General features: G+C 39.3%; 1 protein-coding gene across 1 annotated transcript; it reads right to left on the bottom strand.

Annotated features, from left to right (window-relative positions):
* Positions 1-5294: 5294 nt before the first annotated feature.
* On the bottom strand, positions 5295-14952 carry LOC143878893 (uncharacterized). The gene is made up of 2 exons (XM_077381108.1): positions 14202-14952; positions 5295-5887 (listed from the first exon to the last, which is right to left on the bottom strand). The coding sequence occupies exons 1-2, from the start codon at positions 14950-14952 to the stop codon at positions 5295-5297; spliced, it is 1344 nt and encodes a 447-aa protein (XP_077237223.1).
* Positions 14953-22769: the final 7817 nt, after the last annotated feature.

Genomic DNA, 22769 nt, shown 5'->3' with positions numbered 1-22769 from the left:
TCCAGTGAAGTTTTGTCCAAATCACCATGATATGAGTATAAATCACTCACATTAAAAACAGGACTGATTGATAACCCATCTGGCAGCTCTATACGATAAGCATTTGGTCCCAATTTCTTGAGTATTCGACACGGCCCAAACTTCCTTTGCTTAAGCTTGTTATAAGTTCCAGCAGGAAATCTTTCTTTCCGAAGATAAACCATGACAAGATCACCTTCTTGAAACTCCTTATTTCTCCTATGAACATCAGCACTTAATTTATAGAGTTGAGAAGAATGTTTTAAGTGCTCATGAACCTGGTTGTGAATAGCTTTAATGTGGGCAGCAAATTCTTTAGCATCCATACTCACTCGGGACTGATTTGGCAATGGCAATAAGTCCAATACTTGATGAGGATTTCTACCATAAGTAACTTCAAATGGAGACTTCTTAGTAGATCGGTGAAGAGAACTGTTATAGGCAAATTCAGCTTGAGGGATGACAGATTCCCATCTCTTTGGATTCTCACCAACCAAACTTCGCAACAAATTACCAAGTGATCTATTCACAACTTCTGTTTGGCCATCAGTTTGTAGATGGTAGGCACTAGAAATTGCAATCGAGTTCCCAAAAGCTTCCAAACTGTTCTCCAAAAATGACTCATAAATCGCACATCACGATCAGAAGTAATGGTCCTTGGAACTCCATGTAAACGAACCACTTCGCGGAAGAATAAAGTAGCCGTATGAGAGGCATCCATGGAGTTCTTGCATGGTATAAAGTGTGCCATCTTTGAGAATCGATCAACAACAACAAAAATGCAATCATTCCCATGCTGTGTCTTCGGTAAACCAAGGACAGAATCCATAGATATATCTTCCCAAGGTGCTTCTGGAGTAGGAAGGGGCTGATATAAACCTGTATTTTGAGAACTTCCCTTGGCCTTTTGACAAACAAAACACCTTTCCACAAACCGAGCAACATCACGCTTCAAGGTAGGCCAAAAGTAACGCTCCTTTACAAGTGCTTCTGTCTTGTCCCTCCCAAAATGTCCACCAAGTCCACTACCATGCAACTCATTAATGACAAACATCCTTACTGAACCTTCTGGTAGGCACAACTGGTTCCCTTTAAAAAGATAGCCATTAATGATCATGAAATCACTGTTGTTCCCTTCATTCAACCCCTGCAAAACTTTAGAAAAGAATGGATCTGCAGCATAATGTTTTGGTAAGAGATCAAACCCAACAATCTCATAAGATAAAGTGACCAATAAACTGTGCTTTCGGCTTAGTGCATCAGCAACCTTGTTAGAAGAACCAGCTTTATGATTTAAAACAAAACTGAACCTTTGAAAGTAGGATACCCAGCCCGCGTGACGAGAATTCAGCTTCTTTTGTGCATTAAAAAACCGCAATGCTTCATGGTCAGAATAAAGAACAAACTCCACTCCAATGAGGTAATGTTCTCAATGCTTCATAGCTTGCACCACCGCATACAACTCCTTGTCATAAGTTGAATATCTCAGCTTGGCATCACTTAGCTTCTCACTAAAATAAGCAATCGGCCTTTTACCTTGCATTAGGACGGCACCTATGCCCATATTAGAAGCATCACATTCCACTTGAAATGTTTTTGTGAAATCTGGCAAGGCTAACACTGGAGCTTTAACAAGCTTTGATTTGAGAAGTTGGAAACTCTTTTCCGCTTCATCAGTCCAATGGAACTCCTTTCTTTTCAAAACATCCATCATGGGAGCGATAATAGTGCTGAAACTTTTGATGAACCGACGATAAAATGAAGCTAGGCCATGAAAGCTTCGTACATTAGTAAGACTTTTAGGTGTAGGCCAATCAAGAATTGCTTGAACTTTCTCTTCATCCATTTGAATTCCTCCTGCAGTCACAACATAGCCTAAAAACACAATTTTGTCAACCATAAAACAACACTTTTTAAGGTTGATATACAACTAGTTCTCATGAAGGACTTGAAACACATTCACCAAATGCTCTAAGTGTTGAATTTTGTCCTCACTGTAAATCAAGATGTCGTCAAAATAGACAACAACAAATTTGCCCATAAACTTCTTCAAGACTTGTGTCATAAGCCTCATGAAAGTACTTGGCGCATTGGACAACCCAAATGGCATAACAAGCCATTCATAGAGGCCTTCTTTTGTTTTAAAGGCTGTTTTCCACTCATCATCCATTCGGACTCGAATTTGATGGTAGCCACTACGTAGGTCAATTTTAGAAAAACCTTTTGCACCGGCAAGCATATCAAACATATCATCAAGGCGAGGGATTGAAAACCTATACTTCACAGTTATTTTATTCACTGCCCTACTGTCAATGCACATCCTCCAAGTTCCGTCTTTCTTAGGAGTTAAGAGAGCCGGAATTGCACAAGGACTAAGTGACTCTCTAATAAGTCCCTTGTTAACCAATTCCTTAACTTGTCTTTGTAATTCAGCATGTTCTTTAGGAGACATTCTATAATGAGGCAAGTTAGGAAGTGTAGCACCTGGAATGAGGTCAATGTGGTGTTGAATATCACGGAGTGGAGGCAAACTAGCCGGTAGTTCTTCAGGAGCCAAGCCTTTAAACCTGTCCATCAACTTTGAAACTTCTTCCGGAATTACTTTAACATCATCTTGGCTCTCTCCCACAGCCACCAAAGCATAAGCAACATCTTCTTTCATAAAAGCATGCTCAAAAGCTTTATAAGACAACAAGCTTACTTTATTTTCAGATTGCACAGTGGTAGGAATATCTTTCAACGGATTCAACATATACTTTACCCCATGCTTAACAAGAAAGTAGGTGTTCTTCCTTCCATCATGTTGAGCATTCCGATCAAATTGCCACGCCTCCCAAGAAGTAGATGACAAGCATCCATAGGAAGAACATCAAAGTAGATCTCATTTTCATACTTTCCGATTGAAAACTTGATTCGGCACCTTTGTGATATCATAATTTCACCTCCGTTCTTGAACCATGACACTTTGTAGGGCTTGGGGTGACGTTCACATTTGAGCTTTAACCTATCAATCATAGTCTTTGACGCCATATTTTCATAACTGCCAGAATCAATCATCAAAATACATTTCTTCCCATAAGACAAGCAATAAGTTCGGAAAATATTATGCCTTAGCCACTGGTCATCTTCTTGAACCGTCATCACCCGACGAATTACAAGACTTTCAGCATCACAATCTGGTTCACAATACTCCTCTTCTACTTCTCCATCGGGTTCCTCATCATAAATTGGTTCTTTCTCCTCTTCCAGAAATCCCTCTTCGGCAAGGTTCACTTCAGCCCTCTTCGTTGGACATTCATAAGATCGATGGCCCGGTTCTCCACATCTAAAATATTTGTTTGAGGAAGAGACACCCTTACCACGATCCTTGTTTCATCCCCCATCACGTGGGTTTGGATGTTCAAAAGTAGGTGCAGAATTCCTCTGTCCTCGCGCAATCGCCTTTTCTTTTAAAACTTTAGAATTTTCACCTCTTCTAAAGGAGCTCCATTTACACTTATCTTCTGCTTTGAATGACATTTGATATGCCTCTTCAAGAGATTGGATAGAGTGCAACATTAGTTCACCACGAAGACTAAATTTCAAACCACTTCTATATCGAGCAACAAGTTGGTCATCACTTTCGTTCAAATTGATTGGACTCATTAACTTGTGGAACTGCTCTGTATAATCGGCTACCGATTGATCATTAAGCTGATGCAATTGATGAAACTTACTGTAAAGTGTTTGAGGGTAGTTCAGAGGAAGAAACTTCTCATCTAACTTCAATTTCATTTCTGCCCATGACCTAATCCTTGGAACACCTCGTCGATCTCGATTTCGTTGGTATTGTTGCCACCAAACAAGACCATGTCCCTTCAATTTTGTAGCCACGAATTGTACCTTCCTCTCGTCAGAGAGATCCTTCCACTCAAAGAATGCTTCCAAAGAGGCGATCCAATCACAATACTCATCCGGATTGAGTTTTCCTTCAAAATCAGAAACATTAACTTGAATGCTTCTATCCGATCCTTCAAGAGCTCTAGCCAGGCGTTCCATATTCCATCGATCATTTTGTGGAGCTGCTGAAGTTTCAACGGAACCAGATGAGTCACCGTCTTCATTCATATTCATCCTTTCACAACCAAATGATGCACTCCTCCTACTTTGGGGAGAAGAGGGTGCCGGCGCTCGTTCTAAAAATTCATTCACCATTTGTCGAAGCTCTTGATTAGATTGACGGAGTTCGGCAAGTTCAGCTCGCACATCATCATCATAAATTTCAGTAATAGGTCGTCCACGGGCTCGTCGTCCACGCCGCATTTTATAAGCTTGAAAAATGAAGGAAATTCGGATTTGCAGTTTCCTCCGTCGGCCTTTAGTAAAACGCTAATATCTCCTTGTAGAAAACTCTGATTTTCGATCCGTTTGTTGCGTTGGAAAGTAGACTCGACGAACTTTCCGTTGGTATATGGCTTGCTTAGATCGGACACCGATAACCCCTTCAAAAATAGCACGAAACAGACCCCAACTTTCTGGACTGCAAAATTCTGGATTGTGAACAAAGTGCGCCACAGGTTCTTGTAGCTCTGATACCACTTTGACGCAGGCCGGAGCCCACGTGGGATGGCTAAGATCAAAATGATCTGATCCAAGAGGAAAGGATAGTTCCGGGAATCCTCAACCGGAGGCAATGGACATCACTCAACGTTGCTAATCGCGGAAGTCACTCGACGCGACCAAGCCACAAGCTTGATTCGTAGGAGGAATCACTCTACTCCAAAGCAAGGAAAGTTGCATAGAATATTTTTACAGCAATCAAAAGTCCCTTTTCCTCCATTCTCATTCATGCTTATAGAGATTACAACAAAATACTTGTAGTCCAAGACTCCATAAATGCATAGAGACATTTCCTAGACACACACAAGTTACTAGCTAGTCAAAGCACTCTTTCAAGGCAATTAAAATAAACCACAACTTACTAAGAAAACTACAACTTTCCAAAAACTAAATTTTAAAGACCAAAGACTAGTATTAAAGACCAAGACCAAAGACTAGTATTAAAGACAAAGGCCAAAATAATAAATGTGGCTGCATGTGACTTTATACTCCTGCATCAGAAACTGCCCCGTAACTGTCTGTAACTCCTCCCACTAACTAGACACATACACCCACTACCTTTACATCACACTAATAACTCCTTCAACTACAAATACCAAGGAATGAAAATAAAGGAAACAACAACAGACAATACAACCTAATAACCCATGTAGCATACAAAGACAAATTAACCCATATCATTCCCCACCCCTTAGAGAAACCATGTCCACAAGGTTCGCATCGGGAAACTTTTCTTCAAGCCACCTTAACCTCTCCCATGTTGCATCAGCTTCTGGTGTTCCTTGCCATTGAACCAAGACTTCTGTGTCAGCTGCATTCCCTCTTCTAACCATTCTTCTTGCAAGGATTGACTCTGGATAAGGCTGAAGATTTCCATCTTCAGATAATGGTGGTAAATTGGTACTTGGCTGAATTTGCTCCCCAATCTTTTTCTTCAGCTGTGACACGTGGAAAACTGGAAATATTTTACTTCTTTGAGGCAATTCCAATTTGTATGCTACGGGTCCCACCTTTTGGAGGATTTGGAAGGGTCCAAAATATCTAGCTGCCAGCTTCATTGATCTTCTTGCTGCCACAGAAACCTGTCTATATGGCTGCAATCTTAGATACACCCAATCACCAACATTGAAAGATTTCTCAGTCCTATGTTTATCTGCAAAAGTTTTCATCCTCTCTTGAGCCATCCAAAGATTCTCTTTTATCAATTGTAGAGCCTTGTCTCTGTCTTTTAATTCTTCTTCAACAGCCTGTACCTTTGTAGATCCTGGTACTATGATAATAGTGTAGGTGGTGCTACACCATATAAAGCTTCATATGGCGTCGTTTTGATGGCTGAATGGTATGTGGTGTTATACCACCACTCGGCCAGAGTAATCCACCTAGCCCATGTTTTCGGTTGAGCACAAGCAAAGCACCTCAAATAATTCTCCAAGCATCTGTTGAGAACTTCGGTCTGCCCATCGGATTGTGGGTGATATGCTGAGCTCATTTGGAGTTGGGTTCTGAAATCCAAGTAGTGACTTGGTTTGGCAACCTAGAGGGGGGGTGAATAGGATGTTTATAAAACTTTTACCTTTTGAAAACTTTTACTAAAATTTCACCCAAGACTTATCCCTTGTTTAATTAAGTTTCAAATAGTTGAACTTAAACAATATTACAAATTAATATAAGTTCAAAAACCCTTGTTGATTAGTAAACTTAATTAGGTGATTTATAGCCTAGTTAGCAAGGTACCAATATTCAATCAAAACCAAAATGCTAACTACTCACTCAATTCCAAATATGTAAAAATGCAAGCACAAATAAATAAGAGAGTGAGAGGGAGAGAGCTATAGAGAAATACCAACACAAGTGACACAAAGATTTATAGTGGTTCGGCAAACGGCCTACTCCACTCTACTCAAGGTCGCACTTGAGGATTTCCACTATTGAGACCTCCACTACGCCCGGCTCCGAGGCTTTTACACTCCAAGGGAATTAGATAAGGATGCCCTTCCACCTTTACAATGACTCTCCTTCTTCGCCGAGTTCTAAGCGCTTTCTCCCAAGGGAATTAAACACGGATGCCCTTGCCACCGATCGAATAAAGAAGAAGAAGAAGTATTAGCCTCTTACTAGGCTTGATTATAAGTTGTAGCTCCAAGGATGCTCTCAAAGATAAACAAGTTTAAACCTAACCAATCTCAAGTGGATTTTCCCAAAGTCAAGGCACAATGAAGGATTGGTGAGAGATTAACCCAAAAATGATTCACAAATGGATTTCTAGGGTTTATTAGAGTTGGACAAATGTTCCTCATGTGTTTTGGACCCTTGAATGGGTATATATAGAGTCCCAACTCTATGTGACCGTTTGAGGGGTAAAACAGTCAAAACTGGGTCAAAAATTCAACTAGCCGTTGGACAACAACGGCTATATTTTTTTGAATTCATAGTGTTCTCGGAGTTCCGAGAAATTTCTCGGAGTTCCGAGCAAATTCTCGGAGTTCCGAGCAAAATTCTCGGAGTTCCGAGAATCCAAACAGAGCCTTTATTTTTAGAACCTGGTGCATTTCTCGGAGCTCCGAGAATGTTCTTGGAGTTCCGAGCTCGGAGCTCCGAGAATAATTCTCGGAGTTCCGAGACTGGTTTCCAGCAAACAGTGTCGAACTTGTAAAATTCATATCTCCCTCATTTCTCGTCGGATTTCGATGTTCTTATACTCTACGGATATGAGAAAAATGAGAGCTATCTGTTAAAAATATTTTCAAAAATATTTGAAAATTTCTTAAACAAGTTTTGATAGGTTTTAGTTGCTGGTCCAGGTTATTGCTTCGGAACTCTGTTTTGTTCATTCTTGTGTTGAATGCCATATGGGTCCCAACATGTTGGTACACCACCATGGCCATTCACTTATCCATTTAAGTCCTTAAAGGGTGTGTTAGTCTCTTTCAAAAACATATTTTTAGGGGTTTTAAGATGTGCCTTGATAAGAGAAAACACAAGAGAGATAGGTGATACAATCTACCCTTTTTACCACTCTCTTGAATGAACTCTTGAGGTAGCCATTGCTTGATCTTCTCTTTGAGTGCATGGCTTGCTTTGGGATCTTCAAGGTTGAGCTTCTTTGCTTGACATCTTCAAAGGATGATGCCACAATTTGGTTCAAGCTCATTTGCAAGTTGTTGATCCACAAGCTTTGGCCTTCATTGATCTTCCTTTGCTTGTTCAATGCTTTGAGATGGTTGTGTGGAACTTCTCCTTGGTTGATCCTCCAAGGTATGGTTTGTCCAAATATGCTCTAGCTCCTTTATCCTTTCTTTGGTTCATCTTCAAGCATAGGCCATCAATGGTGTGTGCTACCATGGATTGACATGTGAATTCCCTGTGTATAGCACAACACTCAAGGCAAACAATTAATCCATAAATGACTAATCAATTTGCGTTTGTTAATCATCAAAACAAGATGATTGAATGAACCCATGGGGAACCCTTGGGCTTACAATCTCCCCCTTTTTGATGATGACAAACCAAATTGATTAGATAGGTGGGAGGAACCTCTTATGAGGATTGGATAAACAATTTAATCATTACTACTCCCCCTCAACATATGCATGAGTTATATTTAACAAGTTATAATACAAGAATGCATATGATAATGGATCTAATCAATTATACAAATTCTCCCCCTTTTGGCATTAGCAAAAAGGAAGGATTAAGCATTTAAGCATAATTATATAAAGCATCAAAGATATTCAATGAGAATATGATGCTCCCCCTAATAACTTATCATGAGTTACCAATTAAAATCAAAGTATAATCTAAAGTATATTGGCATGATAAGAGATAATCAACATAGGAAATGAATGACACAAAACAGGTCAAGCCTATGTTGGAAAAACAAAGAGACATTCCAAATTTAGCACAACTTTTTAGGGTATATCTTAGTATATATATAACTCCAATATAAATCTACCCTATGACCCATAATATAGTAATAGATTAGCAAGTTAAAGCTTATATTTTACTTATCATGAAAGAAATTAAGCAAGTTTTAGACTTAGCATGATAAGCCCCCTTTTGTTTTTAAAATTCCTATTAGAATCTTATCATGAGGTGATGTGTAAGTATAGACTCATCATGATAAGCAAGAATATGTATATTTCAAGTTAAAAATATATTCTTAAATTGTCATGCATAGAAATGGACATTTGATCCTAATATGGCTAACTATTAGGATATATGGCATGACAGTGAAACTTATCATGAAAATTCAAATTTTCAAGTGAAAGTACACATGATAAGCAATCAAATTCATAGAGATTAAGATTACAAAGTATAATTTTCTCCTATGAATGGGAAACAAGAAAGATATTCAAGATTGAGCACAAAATTCAAAAAGATGAACATTTAAGCCTTTTTTTTTTTTTTTTTTTGTTAAAGTATGAACATATAAGCACATATAGGTGGGGAATGAAAAAATGAACTATATAAGCAAGTCATTATAGTCATTTTAAACATGAATATAGCAAAGGTAATCTCTCCCCTTTGTATTTGTCATTTGCCATATATAAAAACAAGGTATGACATTACACAATAGGCCAAAGATATGACAATTGAATGCTTGGCCATCAAAACTTATTCTTGGAATAGATGATACCAATCTAGATCATCCAAGATAAGTCTAAAAGCCTAAAAGATATGACTTTAAGTCCTAGGCTATGGGCTTTTTGTCTTAAAACAGTCACATGCTAGATGATACCAATTTAGGAGCATAAGATAAGCCCGAACTAACCACATATGGAGCAATCATGGCTCCTAGTGGGTGTACTTATCATAATCCAAATGATATATACATTGAGTATCATATGATAAGCCACTAAGGACAAATCTTGACCTTTAAGCTCCCCCTTTGAAAGAGAGTCATGCAATGCATGAATCCAAAGGGTAGTCCTAACATAGACTCTAAGGGATCTTCAAATGAATGATTTTAGATCAACCCTTGGGCTACGAAGATACTTTACTCTCCAAGTGTCGGTTTATCATGATAAAATGATAGTCATAGTCTAACTCATCATGATAAACAAGCATAGCACAAAAGATGTTCAATCTTTGGCTCATGCTCCCCCTAAATGTGATAATATTTTTCAAATTTAAGTTTTACTTCCCTAAGTATGCAACATATATAACTAGCCAGGGAGATCACATGTAAATGTATACCTATTCATGTTTGAGAGGTTGGCACAATGCCCATTTGTTAGATATTTTAATTATGGTGAGTGTACCATCTCCCTCTTAGAATCTAAGAAGGCTAAGGGCACCAATTGAGTGACTTTTAAGTTAAAGTTTGACATCTCATACATGTAGATATAATCAACCAAGGGGTGATATCTATAGAATATATATATAAGAATTCCAATTTGACTTGATTCTATAGAACTTAGACATAGAAGAATGGACATTAAAGAACCATGTCTAAGAGAGACATCCATGGCTCATGAGTGAGAGTATACCACTATGGGTAATCATGAGGAAGATATGATCTATATCAAAGCTTCCATGGATAGTCTACCATGTTTGGACACAATGATCATGATACATAAGGTACATGGTCCAAACATCTTCTTCCTACATTCACATACCACAAATGTAAAGATAAGGCATTAAGCACATAGTGCATAAGCCCATTGAAAACCAAGATGTGTGGGAGATATATGTTCCCATCATAATCTAGTGTACACAACCACCATAGTGAATTTTAAATGCCCAAATATGATTCTAGATTCCTATGATATTTTCATTTCAAGTGATACATTGAATCTAGGCATATTTTCAACTTCCTTACAAATTATATCCTTTTATGAATTTTGGGAAGAGACCAAGGATTTTAAAACCATTTAGGTTCAAGTCTTAAACCTATGGGTTTCCTTTGGTTTTGCTAGAAAGATGTGATCATTTAATGTAATTACTAGCAACTACCAATATGGGTTCAAATGCTAAGGATATACTTGTAGATTTAATTTGAACACATGGGCAAGTGATGTGGTTGTATATTCTATTAGGATCAAATTATGGTTTTCACATTAAATTCTATAGTGGCATGAATGTGGATGAATACTAAGTGCAATAAGATCTAAATCATAGTGTGTGCACTTAGAGTAGAACGTATAAATACATGAGAATCAAACAAGAATAAGTACATGGTATCTACACAAACAAATCTATCAAAAGATATTTCATTTTAATCTCATTACCCCTAAATCTACTAATCATATGATGTGATTCAAGTAGGGGATTTTGGAACCCAAACCATGTTGGTTCCAAGCAAGTTTGTTCTAGTTAATTTATCTTTTCTAACCCAAATAAACTTACTACTTTTTACAAGTTTAAATGTACATTTAAACTTGTAATGTCCAAATCTACCACAATAGTCACAAGATGCATAAGAGTAGGTAGATGGACGGGATGAACATGATGAATTACAAGAGTGATCATGATGGTAATTGAATTTTACATTCTCTTGTAATTTATGATTTTCCAACCTTAATGTTTCATTCATGATTATCAAATCATTGATTTTCATTTTGTAGTTGATTGATTCAAGAGATGGAAACATTTTTATCTTTTCTTCTTCTTCTTTAAGGAGTTGGTTTTCTTCTCTTAGTGATACAATAGTTTCACTTAATTCAATAAAATCATTTTTAAGCATTTCATTTTCTTCACTAAGATGTGCATGATCTTTTTCTACTTCCCTAAACTCCTTATTAATACTAGCTATATTGTTTTTCAAGTTTGAATTCTTAGCTAGTTGATCCTCAAGTTTCTTATTCAAATCTTGAAAAGCACAATGTAGTTCTTCAAATGTGAAATCAATATTTTTCAATACATTTTCATTAGACTTCTCAATTATTCCATTTAAGCATAGGATTTCACTTTGACTAGATTTTTCAAGTTTGTTTAAAATCACAAAAATCTCTTTAGCATTAGTACATGATGATACCTTCTCATAAATGTGTGGTGGTAATGCACAACATGTTGCAATTAGGGCTTTTGTATTTAGTAAAGATAATTTTTTATTATATTCATTTAATCCTTTAGATTTAGTATTTAAAATAAATCCATTTTCAATTATCTTTACCATATCTTTATCTAGACCTTTTAAGTATGTCTTCATATGGATCAACCATGATCCATAATCCGAACCATCCAAAATAGGTAGTTTAGATTCCATCTTTTAAGTTGCCAAAAAAAAAATTGATCTTTTAACTCTTAACCGGTTAGGGTCTTAATCAAGAGCCCAAGCTTTGATACCAATTGAAATCCAAGTAGTGACTTGGTTTGGCAACCTAGAGGGGGGGTGAATAGGATGTTTATAAAACTTTTACCTTTTGAAAACTTTTACTAAAATTTCACCCAAGACTTATCCCTTGTTTAATTAAGTTTCAAATAGTTGAACTTAAACAATATTACAAATTAATATAAGTTCAAAAACCCTTGTTGATTAGTAAACTTAATTAGGTGATTTATAGCCTAGTTAGCAAGGTACCAATATTCAATCAAAACCAAAATGCTAACTACTCACTCAATTCCAAATATGTAAAAATGCAAGCACAAATAAATAAGAGAGTGAGAGGGAGAGAGCTATAGAGAAATACCAACACAAGTGACACAAAGATTTATAGTGGTTCGGCAAACGGCCTACTCCACTCTACTCAAGGTCGCACTTGAGGATTTCCACTATTGAGACCTCCACTACGCCCGGCTCCGAGGCTTTTACACTCCAAGGGAATTAGATAAGGATGCCCTTCCACCTTTACAATGACTCTCCTTCTTCGCCGAGTTCTAAGCGCTTTCTCCCAAGGGAATTAAACACGGATGCCCTTGCCACCGATCGAATAAAGAAGAAGAAGAAGTATTAGCCTCTTACTAGGCTTGATTATAAGTTGTAGCTCCAAGGATGCTCTCAAAGATAAACAAGTTTAAACCTAACCAATCTCAAGTGGATTTTCCCAAAGTCAAGGCACAATGAAGGATTGGTGAGAGATTAACCCAAAAATGATTCACAAATGGATTTCTAGGGTTTATTAGAGTTGGACAAATGTTCCTCATGTGTTTTGGACCCTTGAATGGGTATATATAGAGTCCCAACTCTATGTGACCGTTTGAGGGGTAAAACAGTCAAAACTGGGTCAAAAATTCAACTAGCCGTTGGACAACAACGGCTATATTTTTTTGAATTCATAGTGTTCTCGGAGTTCCGAGAAATTTCTCGGAGTTCCGAGCAAATTCTCGGAGTTCCGAGCAAAATTCTCGGAGTTCCGAGAATCCAAACAGAGCCTTTATTTTTAGAACCTGGTGCATTTCTCGGAGCTCCGAGAATGTTCTCGGAGTTCCGAGCTCGGAGCTCCGAGAATAATTCTCGGAGTTCCGAGACTGGTTTCCAGCAAACAGTGTCGAACTTGTAAAATTCATATCTCCCTCATTTCTCGTCGGATTTCGATGTTCTTATACTCTACGGATATGAGAAAAATGAGAGCTATCTGTTAAAAATATTTTCAAAAATATTTGAAAATTTCTTAAACAAGTTTTGATAGGTTTTAGTTGCTGGTCCAGGTTATTGCTTCGGAACTCTGTTTTGTTCATTCTTGTGTTGAATGCCATATGGGTCCCAACATGTTGGTACACCACCATGGCCATTCACTTATCCATTTAAGTCCTTAAAGGGTGTGTTATTCTCTTTCAAAAACATATTTTTAGGGGTTTTAAGATGTGCATTGATAAGAGAAAACACAAGAGAGATAGGTGATACAATCTACCCTTTTTACCACTCTCTTGAATGAACTCTTGAGGTAGCCATTGCTTGATCTTCTCTTTGAGTGCATGGCTTGCTTTGGGATCTTCAAGGTTGAGCTTCTTTGCTTGACATCTTCAAAGGATGATGCCACCATTTGGTTCAAGCTCATTTGCAAGTTGTTGATCCACAAGCTTTGGCCTTCATTGATCTTCCTTTGCTTGTTCAATGCTTTGAGATGGTTGTGTGGAACTTCTCCTTGGTTGATCCTCCAAGGTATGGTTTGTCCAAATATGCTCTAGCTCCTTTATCCTTTCTTTGGTTCATCTTCAAGCATAGGCCATCAATGGTGTGTGCTACCATGGATTGACATGTGAATTCCCTGTGTATAGCACAACACTCAAGGCAAACAATTAATCCATAAATGACTAATCAATTTGCGTTTGTTAATCATCAAAACAAGATGATTGAATGAACCCATGGGGAACCCTTGGGCTTACAGGTTCCTTGTAATTTAAACAATTCTTTCCAAAAGCTACTTTTAAATAGTGAATCTCTATCAGAAACAATGGTGGACCGCATACCATGCAACTTGAATATGTTATCGAAAAATAACTTTGCTACTGTTTGGGCTGTGTAAGGGTGAGAGAGAGGAATAAAATGCCCATATTTTGAGAGTTTGTCAATTACCACCAATATAGCTGATTTTGAAGTGGAAACCGGCAAGCCATCAATGAAATCAAGGGAAATATCTCTCCATACTTTCTCTGGGATAGGGAGAGGTTGCAAAAGTCCAGGAAGGGCCACATTTTCTGACTTGACTTGTTGACAAATGCCGCACTCTTGGAGTTTTGATGTCTTTTCTTAACCCTGGCCAATAGAAAGAAGTGGTCATTCTCCTTAATTGCCGTATTTTGAAACCCAGAATGTCCAGCGGTAGGTGAGGCATGATGCTCCAAAAAAAATTCCTTCCTTAGTGGTGAAGCGGGTCCCAACAAGATCCTTCCCTTCCTCCATAGAATTCCATCAACTTCCTTATATTTAGCCACATCCAATTCTCCTTCTTCAATTTTGTTTCTGATTTGTTGGAGATAAGCATCTCGAATGATTTCTTCTTTCACCCTTTCTAACCATGTTGGCACAGGATTGGAAATTGCAAAAATTTCTCCATCTTGGATGCGGGAAAGGGCATCAGCCACCTTATTTTCAGCTCCCTTTTTGTATTCAATTTGATAATCATATCCCATAAGCTTTGATAACCACTTCTGCTGCATAGGTGTTGCAATCTTTTGTTCCAAGAGAAATTTAAGACTTCGTTGATCCGTTCGAATCACAAACTTTCTTCCAAGTAAATAAGGCCTCCATTTTTTTACAGCCATGATTATGGCATGTAATTCTTTCTCATATGTAGAGAGAGAAAGATTACGACCATGTAAAGCTTGACTAAAATATGCAAGGGGACGGCCCATCTGCATTAAAACTGCTACAACTCCTAGCCCACTGGCATCACATTCAATGATAAATGGGAGAGAAAAGTTAGGAAGAGCCAAGACGGGAGATTTTGTCATTGCCTCCTTTCACATTCAATGATAAATGGGAGAGAAAAGTTAGGAAGAGCCAAGACGGGAGATTTTGTCATTGCCTCGTTTAAATTCTGAAATGCCTGTTCTGCCCCTGCATTCCATCCCCATGCATGCTTCTTCAATAGAGCTGTTAAGGGTGCTGCAATTTTACCGTAACCTTGTATAAACTTTCTGTAGTACCCTGTCAGTCCCAAAAACCCTCTCAATGCTTTCACTGAAGTAGGGCTAGGCCAATTAACCATGCTTATCACCTTTTCCTGGTCAACTGCAACTCCCTGCTTAGAGATAATGTGCCCCAAATAACTGACTTCATTGCACCCAAACGAGCATTTAGAAACCTTTGCATATAATTTGTGCTTGCGTAAGACTTCCAAGGTGGCTTTCAAATGTTGCAAATGCTCATTAGCAGATCGACTATAGACTAATATATCATCAAAAAATACCAACACAAATTTTCTTAAATACTGCCTAAATACATCATTCATGAGAGCCTGGAATGTGGAGGGAGCATTGGTTAAACCAAAAGGCATCACTAAAAATTCGTAGTGACCCTCATGTGTTCTAAAAGCGGTTTTGGGAATATCTTCCTCCTTCACCCGTATCTGGTGATAACCAGACCTCAAATCAAGCTTGCTAAAGATCTCAGACCCATGCAATTCATCCAACAATGCATCAATTACAGGAATAGGAAATTTGTTTTTAATTGTAACCTTATTTAATGCCCTGTAATCCACACACATCCTCCTGGATCCATCGTGTTTTCGTACCAATAGAACTGGAGATGAGAATGGGGATACACTAGGCCTGATAACCCCAGAAGATAATAATTCTTTAACTATTCAGATTTCTGGAAATAGGGGTACCTGTACGGCCGTACTGATACTGGATGTGCCCCATCAATGAGAGGTATACCATGGTCTTGCGATCTAGGAGGAGGCAGTTCACTAGGTTCTTTAAACACATCTGAAAATTGATCTAATACTTGCTGCACATGTGGATCAATTTCTGCTTGCTTGGCCACCATTGCCATGTTGCAAAGTTGCAACACATACGCCTTTTCAGTTCCCCTTAACTGCTTAACAATCTTCTCAGGTCCCACCACCTCAGAATTAGTAGAAGGAATGCCTTGTAATGTATACTCTCTCTCATTATCTTTAAATTTCATGGATAAGAATGAGAAATCCCACAAAATAGGGCCCAACGTGTGCAACCAGGCTGCTCCAAGAACCGCATCACATCCTCCCAGAGATAATAAATAAAAATCAGCTTTTATTGGTACACCTTGAGCTTGCATGAAAACTCCTCTACAGCGTCCATTTCCCTTCAGTCTCTCACCATTAGCCACCATAACTTCAAAGGTTGCATCGGACTGAGTTGGAATGTTGGTACGCTGGATGACAATCGGATCAATAAAGTTATGAGTTGATCCACTGTCAATAAGAATAGTGATTTGGCAATGCCTTAACATACCCATTACCCTCATTGTTTGTGGTGCTCGGGTTCCAGCAATGGCATGTACAGAGATCTCAGGTGCCACATCATCCTCATTTTCTTTAAATTCATTGTCTTGCTCAATTGCTACAGCCGGAATATCTTCATCTTCGTCTTCCTCCAAGAGTCCTTCTACCCAAAATAATTTTTGGGTTCTACACCTGTGATTGGGAGTATACTTTTCATCACAGTGATAGCATTGACCCTTCTCCCTTCTATCTATAGCTTCCGCAGGTGTCAGTTTTGTAATCATTGGAACTGGACTCTTTTGTTGATTGGTGGTTGCAACAGCTCTAGGCCGAGGAGCTTCGGACCTCATAAACCGGCGTCTCACATTCACTTCTTCCTCTTGCAACCGAGCTAAACTGAATGCTTCGGGAAGGGAGGTGGGATTCATCTTTTGAACTCCTACCCTTATTTCATCCTTTAAACCGCTTAGGTACACCTCAATTAAGTATTCTTCAGAGTGTCCTTTAACTTTATTTGAAAGTCTTTGAAACTCCCTTTGATAATCCATGACAGAAGACATTTGTTGAAGTTTAGACAATCGAGCTGCATAATTCTCACTTCTTGTGGGTCCAAAGCGAGCATCCATGGCTTTGATGAATTGGTCCCATGTTGCTTGTGGTTTATATTCCATATACCATTGGTACCATTCCAAAGCTTCTCCTTCCACATTGAAAGAGGCAGTTGTTAACCATTGCTCTTGAGGTACTTGGTGATAGCTGAAATATTGCTTCGCTTTGAAAAGCCATCCACTCGGATTTTTCCCATCAAAGCGTGGAAAATCCAACTTCATAGTGTGTGTCTGTATGCCGCCATTACTGCCAAATGATTGTCCCGTGCCTTGGCGAATTTGAGAACGCCCGATTGATCCTTCAGGGTTTCCTCCATCTGCCCTCCACTCGTCCAAACGATGCAGTATCTCTGCAAGCAATTCACCATGGCGTTCAGTCGTTTCCTTCAACTCTTCTTGCGAGTGTTGTAAGCTACGCATTCTTTCTTCCATTTGGGCTCCACGTGTACCATCAGCCATCCCAGAGCCCTGCTCTGATACCAAATTGTTATGATCTGAAATTAAATTCCTCAAAAAGGAATTTTGCTGAGATTTCTTCCTGCCACCCCGAGCTATGGTGTTCGTTTGAACACTGCTCAAAGTGATAAACAATTGGAAAATTTCTGCAAAAGATTACAGCAGGAGATATTTTTCTGGAAAACATAGATATGTCTTTCATTAACACAATACAGAATTTAAGTACAAGGAGAAACTGCCCCGTAACTGTCTGTAACTTCTCCCACTAACTAGACACATACACCCACTACCTTTACATCACACTAATAACTCCTTCAACTACAAATACCAACCAAAGAAAATAAAGGAAACAACAACAGACAATACAACCTAATAACCCATGTAGCATACAAAGACAAATTAACCCATATCAGGTAGCCTGTAACATGTGTGTGATTTTAAAAAATGTTGTTTCATTCAATATTGAACATAAAATAGTTCATATAAAGATCCAATGTTAAAATGAATTTTCCCCAATAAATCCCTAATACTCAAAATGCTTCCCATTTAGTCATTGGAAATGGTGAAATGGCCTAGAACTTCAACTTTAGAATAAAAATTCTAGAAAGTTCCAAAATTCACATTTCAAAAAAAAAAAGAAAATTTCAGTTTTATGGCTGTACAGAAAAGAAGGTCAAAAAGTCATGAAGTGATTTTGTTTCAGTGCCTGAGATGTGCGTCCAGTGCCTAAATCTCAGGAACCCAATGCCTAAGACGTGCACCCCGTGCCTAATAGGGTATGCACCTGATATGTACTTAGCTCAAATTAGATGCCTAAGATGGCATATTTCAAACCCCAACCCGAGTCCAACTCGGACCTACACCTTAACCCGAGCCTAACCCGAGTCGAACTCGAACCCAACCTCACCTGAGCCGCACTCAAACCCAACCCCTAGCCGCAACCCAACCTCCCCTAACCCGCAACCTGATCTCAACCCCAACCCAAGCTGTACTCCATGTCCAATCCCATCCACCCCACACCCAACCTGAGGTGGACCCAAACCCAACCTCACTCAACACCACCCTAACCTGAGATCAACTCTAACCCAACCCAAGCCAACTCGGTCCAGCCCGAGCCCACTTGGCTCACACATAAGGTCCAACTCCTTTAGTAACTCACCTGATCCAACCCAACTTACCCAACTCAGTTAGCAGACTCTAACTCGCCTAATCTAGTTAGCCTCTCTAACCTAATAGGGCTCATTTGGCATAGTGGACTCGCCTAACCCGGACCCAAACCACAACTCGAGTCCAACTCAGACCCGAATTGCAACCCGAGTCCAATCCGAATTGCAACCTGAGTCCAACCCGAGTTCAACCCAAGTCCAAACCGAGTCTAACTTGGACCTGAAATACTACCCGTGACCAACCCAAGTCAACCCAAATTGGACCCAACTTTACCCGAGTCCAATCCGAGTCAACCCGATTCAACTCAACCCGAGTTGAACCCGAACCCAACCCAAGTCAACCGAGTCAACCCAATCCAACTCAACCCGGGTCCCGAGATACCTTATCCTAACTCTTCAATTCTAAAACTAGGACACCTCATCCTAGAACCCTTCACCTAGAATCCTGAAATCTAGGACATCTAAACCCTCACTTCAAACTCAAGTCTTAGCTTAGGCTCTTAGGATTCACTGCATTAGTTCTAGGGTCATATAGAACCTGCATACTAGGCATATAGAGATTAGCTTTCATAAGCTTCTAAACATCCAACAACATCTAATTCTCAGTCTCAGTCAACTACATAGGACCCATACTAGGCATTAGGTATCTTAGCTAGGCATTTAGGACTGAAACTCCTGGCCCGCATGAGTCTAAACTGTGAACGGCTAAACAATTAGAATGCATTTAGGTTAATAAAATTCACATTCACCCCCCTAGTTAAACCTAAACAATTGAAGCTTTTAAAAGTGGAAGTCTGACTTTTGTCACGCAAGATCGATGCTGTACACTTCGTGCTATACACCTTCCGATCTCGTAACCAGGTAACTTACCTAGGATTTAAATCATAGACCAAATTAACAGAGTTAATTATAGGTCCTAGATCCCTAGTCTAGGTGACGACTCTGGTCATGGCTTCTCTCGTAAATTAGGATTTTCATCCCAAATTTACGAGAAAAGCAATCATATTCAAAATCAATAGACAAAGGCACTATCATCACAACACACACCCTCATGGGACACCCTCCTGGCGGGATCCACAGATTGGCGACTCTGCTGGGGACTGATTACCTAACTTTATAACTTTTAAAAACTTTAGTCATTTAGGTTATAATTAAAGGGAATAAATGTGAAAAATTCAAACAATTGAAAAAAAAAAAGAATTAAAAAAAACATAAAAATGAACTAAAAGATGTTAAGTGCTTACTTGTGTTGAAAAAAATAAAAAATGGAACCAAATACATGATCATAAAATGTAAAGAACAAAATGTAATCATGTATGAAAAGATGAACCTTGGTGTTGCTTCACTCATGAACAAAAAGGAAAAAGTGAAAACAATAATCCATGTTCATAAAAGGTAATCACCCAAACCTTCAAAAGATTAATTAAAAGACTTGAGGGCATTAGATGCGAATCCCCAAACTGCAGACACTTACATCACTTGCATTTGCATATCATATATACACACGTCCTATTTAGGAACCCGGAGTGTTATCTAGCATGGTTGACTGGGAGGTCATGACCAGGTGCCTCTGTGTTAGAGAAGCATTCCACTCTTAGCCTAGTACCTTTATGGTGCATAAACGGATCTGTTGGTTCACGTACTGCTACTCTGGACATCGGTAAAGTATATCGAACACGGATTCATGCTAAGAGAACTCTTGGCCTTATCCCTAAATTACCCTACACATTCATGTAGATCGGACATGTGTACTTCAGCTTAGACTTGGAAATCCTTTCCCATCTTTAGAATAGGTAGCCGATCTCTTGAGGCTACATCTGATGTCGTAGGAACACGAACAAAGTCATGAACCAAATCTCTTGGTTCCTCTAGATTAGGGTTTAGAAATTGCGCCCTCCAAGTAAAGCACAAAAAGAAAATGCCTTTGAGGTTGGGATAATAATCTCGTTGCTCTTAGATCTAGGAAATTCCATCTCTCATTGATCAACGATTCATTGATCGTGGGTTGATATCATTTAGATTAGGGTTCCCTTTCAAAGACTCATCTCATAACCCTAGCTTAGGATTTCATTTTCCCTTAAACTAGGGGCATCTTCTTTGAGTGCATCCTTAAAACCCCTAAAATGTTATTTCCTTCGAACTAGGGGCATCCATTTTTTAGGTTCATGCCATACAAATCCGTTGGTAGCATTCTTTCAATTTTCAAATAAATAAGACCATCTTTTTCATTGAAAGAATGTGGGTAGAACTAGTCCTTTAAGTACGAGCACTATTGTGTCTAAACTTCCAATATTTTCTTTGTCATGAGTTCTTATATTCACCATTGATCATCCAAAAGCAGCTTGGACCCGAGTCTCCGCTCGTCTTGTGAGAGTTTCACCTCCATCTTCTCCCACTCTCGTCTCAATGTCTAAACCTATTGAAAACCTTCAGCCTCCTCGTGTTGAGGAATTGCTGATCGAACTCACCCATCAGATGAGCCTACTTCATGAAGAGAACAAGATCATGAAAGACCAATGGGAAGAAAATTTTGGTACTCCCACGGCAAAAGGGTAAGTCTATAGCAACCACATCTGAGGTTCACCCTCAACCCAGTCTCTTTTGACCATGGAAGATCGAGAACAATATGGTGAGGAAAATCGCACCCAAGTCCATACCCCAGAAGATAAGTCCCTTGCTGACAAATTTGAGTTGCTACTCCAAGAAGTCAAAGGGATTAAGAGCCGAGAATCAAGCATTTTCAACCCAGATGATCTAACATTGTTCCCTCATGTCTGTTTACCACCGAATTTCCAAATTCCAGATTTTGACAAGTACTATGGTACTGGTTCTCCTACTGTTCATGTGTAAATGTTCATCATATGATCGCAGTCCCAAGGTTCGAATTCAGAACAGATGGCCCAGCTCTTTCCTATTTCGCTAACCGATGTTGCACGTAAATGGTATCTGGGTTTAGATAAGATGAAGGTTAAGAGCTGGAATGAGATCACCGAGCAGTTCATTAAGCACTTTTCATACGATGATGGGTCTGAGGTGACTATCTGTGATCTGGAGGCAACTAAACAAGAGCCTAAGGAAACATTTATCACTTTTGTGCAAAGATAGAGGAAGTTGGCAGCCTCAATGATGGACCGCCCTACCGAGAATGAACAGTGCAAGATCATGCTGAATAACCTCCTTCTCTCGATGCTTCAATACATGACATTGCAATACTGTCCTACTTTTGATCTCTTCATCAATGCTGGGACCCAGATTGAAGATGCCATGAACAAGGGAATTTTGGCCAGGACTGTTCCAGCAAAAAGCGATTACAAGAAGCCTTTCCCTCTGAATAAAGAAGTCAATAATGTTGCCGCATCTAGCCAAGCTCAAAAAGCGATGGTTTTTTACTACAGCCAGGATCCTCCTAAACCTCCTATTCGGCAAAAAAGAGAATTTACCCCCTTACTTGCTCCCCCCTCCGCGGTTCTAAAACAATGCCTGGCCGGGAAACAAATCACATTGCCCGCCCCTCGCCGTCCACTCGACCCTCTACCGAAAAGCTACAATCCCTGTGAGCATTGCAAGTACCACCAAGGTCCCGGGCACACTACAGATTGTTGTATAGCCCTTAAACATGTTATTCAAAACCTGCTTGAGAATGGTCTTCTAGTTTTTCCTCCTAAACCCAACGTCACCAATAACCCTCTCCCAAACCATGCAGTACCCCCACCCGCACAAGTAGGAATGATCATCCTTGATGTTCCTAAATTTGATCCCTCAACCCTAATATGTGCAATTGATGCCAGCCTTGAGCCTTACTACTTCTGTTGGGAAGAGGTTGATGAAAAGTTGAACTCTTAGTCCTGAACCATAAAATTGAACCTCCATCCCCTCTCATCTTCCAATATGACAACCTTGACCCTTTTGAGCTTCAATGTGATGAGGTCGAGCATTTTATGAGGGGAGGTAGGGTATTCAAGCCTCCTGAGCTCCGAGCTGAAAACCCAGCAGCCTTGGCCACAGATGTAGTGGACGATCACGTTCAAAAGAGAATTGTCGAAGAGAATGATGAGATTGTCAGACAATTGAAGAAAACTCAGGCCCACATCATAGTGTGGGGTCTACTAACA

This window comes from Tasmannia lanceolata, unplaced genomic scaffold (genome assembly GCF_043159265.1).
Source record: "Tasmannia lanceolata isolate RefF3 unplaced genomic scaffold, GAP_Taslan_0.1 ptg000006l, whole genome shotgun sequence".
NCBI lineage: Eukaryota > Viridiplantae > Streptophyta > Magnoliopsida > Canellales > Winteraceae > Tasmannia > Tasmannia lanceolata.
This window is presented reverse-complemented; position numbering and strand designations above follow the sequence as displayed.

What these genes read in the sequence shown, in the direction of transcription:
- LOC143878893 (XM_077381108.1), bottom strand. Translation starts at nt 14,952, where the DNA reads ATGACAAAATCTCCCGTCTTGGCTCTTCCTAACTTTTCTCTCCCATTT. An exon ending in GGCATTTGTCAACAAGTCAA is followed by an intron (nt 5,888 to 14,201) that starts GTCAGAAAATGT and finishes CTATTATCATAG; the next exon opens with TACCAGGATCTACAAAGGTA.